Source organism: Triticum aestivum, chromosome 4B (assembly GCF_018294505.1).
Source record: "Triticum aestivum cultivar Chinese Spring chromosome 4B, IWGSC CS RefSeq v2.1, whole genome shotgun sequence".
NCBI classification, from domain to species: domain Eukaryota; kingdom Viridiplantae; phylum Streptophyta; class Magnoliopsida; order Poales; family Poaceae; genus Triticum; species Triticum aestivum.
The window spans coordinates 531716542-531721755 of record NC_057804.1 but is presented as its reverse complement, the minus strand read 5'-3'; the positions used below and the strand labels follow the sequence as shown (position 1 = coordinate 531721755).

Below are 5214 nucleotides of genomic sequence, written 5' to 3'. Positions count from 1 at the left end.
GTGGCACGAGAAAAAGATGTGGTTAGCATCCTCAATCGTGCCACAGATGGGGCACATCCCATCACCCGGGCCATTACGCTTGAGGACCTCAACCCCAGAGGGGAGGCGTCCACGGATCCATTGCCACAGGAAGATCCTGATTTTCAGCGGAAGTCGGATGTCCCAGATCAGGCTAAATGGTTCCGGGGCCGTCGAGGGAGCAATGGCGCCGTACAGGGACTTCATGGAGAAACGGCCAGAGGGATCGAGGCGCCAGGACAGAACATCCCGGTCCTCCTCTACGTTCATCGGCATAAGTGCGATGTCTTGGAGGAGGAGTCCCAGGCGGCCACCTCGAGGGGGCCAAAGGGGAGCCGGAAGGCGAGACGCCCTAAGTCAATAAAGGCCGTCTCGACAGAGACCCGAGGGTCAGCCGCCATGGCGAATAATTCTGGGAATCACACAGCCAGGGGGGATTCCCCTAGCCAGCGGTCGAACCAGAACAAGGTCGAGGCCCCGGAGCCAACCAAGATGGATGTGCTGATGCGTAGTACGGGCAGAAGCTGGATCACGGACTGCCAGAACTGGGATCCACCCGTACGTTGGCAAAAGGCAAGAGGTTGGCCACGGAGGTACTTATTACAGATGATGGTGAGCCAGAGGCCTCCCTCCCCATTGGCAATACGCCACAGCCATCGAGTCAGGAGGGCAATGTTCATGCGTCGGGATGACAGGATCCCAAGGCCACCCTGGTCTTTGGGTTTGCAGATGTCGGGCCATCTCACCATATGGTACTTCTGCTTGTCGCCCTCACCAGCCCAGAAGAACCTCGACTGGTATTTGGCCACCTCCTGATGGAGGGTCTCATGAAGGCTGTAGAAGCTCATGAGAAACCAGAGAAGGCTGGCAAGCGAGGAGTTGATTAGGATCACCCTGGCAGCTTTCGACAGCCAGCGTCCCCTCCAGGGTTCAACCCTGTGCTGCATCCTAGTCACCGTCGGGCGGAGATCCGCAACGGTGAGTCGGGAGTCACTAATGGGCACCCCCAAGTAAGTCGTGTGGAAGTAGCCCAGGCGGCAGTTCAGCCAGTCCGCAATGGACAAAGCATCGTCCGAGGGGTAGCCGAGGACCATCACTTCGCTCTTGTCGAAATTGATGGTGAGTCCCGACATCTGTTGGAAGCACAGGAGAAGGAACTTTAGGTTGGCGATGTCGGACGCGGAGCCCTCCACCATGACTATGGTGTCGTCCGCATATTGGAGGAGGGAAACCCCTCCTCCGTCCACTAGGTGGGGGACAACGCCCCGGATATGGCCGCAGGCTTTGGCCTTATCAAGGATGACCACAAGGGCGTCGACAACCATGTTGAAAAGGAACGGGGAGAACGGGTCACCCTGGCGCACCCCACATAAGGTGGGAAACTAGGGACCGATCTCGCCGTTAATGTTGACCGCCGTCCGACCGCAGGTGACAAGTTGCATAACGCGGGTCACCCAGCGGTCGTCGAAGCCCTTCCGAAGCAATACTTCCCGGAGGAAGGGCCAGTGGACCGTGTCGTAGGCCTTATGAAAGTCGAGCTTAAGGAACACAACGCGGTGGTGCTTGGATCGGACTTCATGGATGATTTCGTGAAAGACCAACACCCCATCCAAAATAAAATCGGTCTTTGATGAAGGCGGATTGGTTGGGGTGGGTGACAAGTCCGCAAGAAGGGTCACCCTATTGACATACCCTTTGGCCAGGATCCTGAAGATCACGTTAATCACGATGATCGAGCGGAACTGGCGGATGTCCGAGGCCCCCGGAACCTTTGGGATGAGCCACTAGCAAACTATTAGCCAAATAAAGCAATTTGTTGGCTGGTTTACCAGTTTGTTACACGTCATACTCATATACTCCATCCATCCAAAATAAGTGTAGTTGATTTAGTATAAAGTTGTCTAAATCAGCTCTTGGGACGGAGGGAGTATACAACACGAACAAATGTGCCTGCTCTGTACTAAAAAGAAGTGCTTAGCTCTGAACTTCTTGCGGGTGTAGAAAAACAAAGGAGTAGCGGTTTTTGGACAGTCTAGGATCGTTGTCATCTCCACGCTATCGGTGGGAAATTGCAGCACGATGGAACATATATTAACCCGGACAATCCCAAACGTAGACTAGCATCCTTCTCTACTGAAAACGACACAAAATGGCTACTACAACACACCAAATCTACGTTTTTCAAACTCCAATCACAACAGAACACAAATTCACCCTTTATTCAGCGACACATACGTTCGAGAAACTAAAGGCATTTCTCAATTTTGAGAGCCATGCATGCATGCAGCTCATGTCAGTGTTCGCTTGAGTCGTCTGGCTCCACATGTAAACGGGGCGCCGATCGCCTGCAAGACTATCTCGCAGATTCGCGCGGCATTTTTCTCACATGATAGCAACGCCCTGGGTCCTCACTGGGCGCTATTAATCTGAGGATGAAGACCAGTATTTAGAGCGTGCGAAGGCGAGTTGCGAAGGCAGCGGTGCGGGCTCGCGTAGGAGCAGGACACGTCGAGTGTGCCGAGAGCCACTTCGCAGACTAACTTCCTCCCCCGTTTCAATTTCACCATGTCCAAGGATGTGGCCGCCGACATCCCCGCCGCCGAGGCGCCGGCGAAGCGCGCGCCCCTCAACAAGTACGCCCTCGCCTGCGCCATTCTCGCCTCCATGAACTCCATCCTCCTCGGCTATGGTTCGTGCACCTCTCACTAGCTTTCGTATCATGTGATACGCGCGAATGTGCAGCTATTAACATTCTTGTGTTTGTGCGTGCGCGCGCGGCGCCATCGAGCAGATGTCTCGGTGATGAGCGGCGCGCAGATATTCATGAAGAGGGACCTCAACATCACGGACACGCAGATCGAGGTCCTCGCTGGCATCATCAACATCTTCTCGCTCGTCGGCTCGCTCGCGGCGGGCCAGACGTCCGACTGGATCGGCCGGCGGTACACCATGGTCCTCGCGTCGGTCATCTTCTTCGCGGGCGCCCTCATCATGGGCCTCGCCCCGAGCTACGCGGTCCTCATGCTCGGCCGCTTCGTGGCCGGCGTCGGCGTGGGCTACGCGCTCATGATCGCGCCGGTGTACACGGCCGAGGTCGCCCCCACCTCCGCCCGCGGCTTGCTGACGTCCTTCCCGGAGGTGTTCATCAACACCGGGGTGCTCCTCGGCTACATCTCCAACTACGCCTTCCACGGCCTGCCCGTGCACCTCAGCTGGCGCGCCATGTTCCTCGCCGGCGCCGTGCCGCCGGTCTTCCTCGCTGTTGGCGTGCTCGCTATGCCGGAGTCGCCGAGGTGGCTCGTCATGCAGGGGCGCATCGGCGACGCGCGCCGCGTGCTCCAGAAGACCTCCGACTCCCCCGAGGAGGCCGTGGAGCGGCTCGCCGACATCAAGAACGCCGTCGGCATCCCCGAAGGGATCGCCGACGATGATAACGACGAGTTGGTCGCCATCGTCCGCAAGAACAAGGGCGCCCACGGCGAGGGCGTCCTGAGAGACCTGCTGCTGCACCCGACGCCTCCCGTGCGCCGCATCCTGATCGCCTGCCTCGGCCTCCAGTTCTTCCAGCAAGCCTCCGGCATCGACTCCGTGGTGCTGTACAGCCCGCGGGTGTTCGAGAAGGCCGGCATCAAGTCCGACGCCAACACACTCGGGGCCACCATCTCGGTGGGCGCGACCAAGACGCTCTTCATCCTCGTGGCCACGTTCCTCCTTGACCGCGTCGGCCGGAGGCCGCTGCTCCTCACCAGCGCCGGCGGGATGGTAGTGTCGCTCGTGACGCTGGCGTCGACGCTGCACGTGATCGCCCAGCGGGGCTCACCGGCGGGCGGGGCGACGGCGCTGTCGGGGGTGAGCATCGCGTCGGTGCTGACGTTCGTGGCGTCGTTCTCGATCGGGATGGGGCCCATCGCGTGGGTGTACAGCTCGGAGATCTTCCCGCTGCGGCTGCGCGCGCAGGGGTGCGCGCTCGGCACGGCGATGAACCGGATCATGAGCGGGGCCATCACCATGTCCTTCTACTCGCTCTCCCACAAGATCACGCTCGCCGGGAACTTCTACCTCTACGCCAGCATAGCTGCCGCCGGGTGGGTGTTCATGTACTGCTTCCTGCCGGAGACGAGGGGCCGGGGCCTGGAGGACACCGAGAAGCTCTTCGGTGGTGGCGATGGCGTGGAGAAAGAAGACGGCCATGGGCATGCCAAGTCCACGGAGTTGACTGCTCAGTAGTGAGTCAACACTGTATGTGGTACTACTGATCAGCGGCCGTCCAAAAGCTTCAATGACTAGCTGAGTATTCATACTTGTGAGTTTGGATTCGGCCGGTCAAAATGGATGCGCCTACGTACGGTCAAAGCTGCTCCCCCCGTCTCATAATAATTTAAGATGTTTTTCCACACTACACAAATGTTAAAAGACGTCTTATATTTTAAGACGGAGAGAGTATAAACCAACGACTATAAGAGCCAAATTTGATCTTCACTAACTTTGTTGAATACTCGTACTTGTGATTCGAATCCTGAATGTCAGATTTCTAGTAATGGATGGATGGATTCTGCCCGTCAGATTTATAACAACTACTCCCCCGGTCTTTTTTAGTTTGCATATAAGTATCTTTACTTTGACCATATTTATAGAAAAAAGTATCAACGCTCATAATGCCAAATCAATATTGTTAGATTCAATATGAAATGTAGTTTTATGGAATATATATTTGGTACTGTAGATGTTGATTTTTTTTAATGTTTATTTGGTCAAAGTTTGCAAGATTTGACTTGATACAAATCTAATACGCGGAGTAAAAAGGACCAGAGGGAGTACTGTCAATGTAGTGTCAAAAACGCTTTTATATGATGGGATGGAGGGAATACATAAGAGCCAAATTTGATCCTCAGTAACCTGTTTAATACTCGTACTTGTGATTTGAATCCTGAATGGATTCCGCCCGTCAGAGTCAGATTTATAGATGTAGATGGACGCGCCTACAATTAACCTCCCAAACGCTAACTCTAACTGATCCCTTATCCGGCTATAAGGAAGAATAAATTTGGTTTTGCTCAGGGCCGGTCCTGAGATTTCGGGGGGCTGGGGCGAAACAAGAACCATGGCCCCTTATATATTACCTTTAGTTTTTTGTTCTAACTTTCTAGATGCAAAGTCGGATGATGATATCAATAGGGAGTGCCTAACAAACAGACG

At 55.2% G+C, this 5214-nt stretch overlaps 1 protein-coding gene across 1 annotated transcript; it reads left to right on the top strand.

Annotated features, from left to right (window-relative positions):
* Nucleotides 1-2469: 2469 nt before the first annotated feature.
* LOC123093121 (polyol transporter 5) lies at nt 2470-4318 on the top strand. The gene is made up of 2 exons (XM_044515028.1): nt 2470-2707; nt 2810-4318. Exons 1-2 carry the CDS (start codon nt 2584-2586, stop codon nt 4243-4245), a joined length of 1560 nt encoding a protein of 519 aa, XP_044370963.1. The 5' UTR covers nt 2470-2583; the 3' UTR covers nt 4246-4318.
* The last annotated feature ends 896 nt before the right edge of the window (nt 4319-5214 follow it).

Excerpts from the sequence above, each read along its gene's own strand:
- LOC123093121 (XM_044515028.1), top strand. The coding sequence starts at position 2,584 with ATGTCCAAGGATGTGGCCGCCGACATCCCCGCCGCCGAGGCGCCGGCG. Across the intron at positions 2,708-2,809 it reads CTCCATCCTCCTCGGCTATG|ATGTCTCGGTGATGAGCGGC; the intron begins GTTCGTGCACCT and ends GCCATCGAGCAG.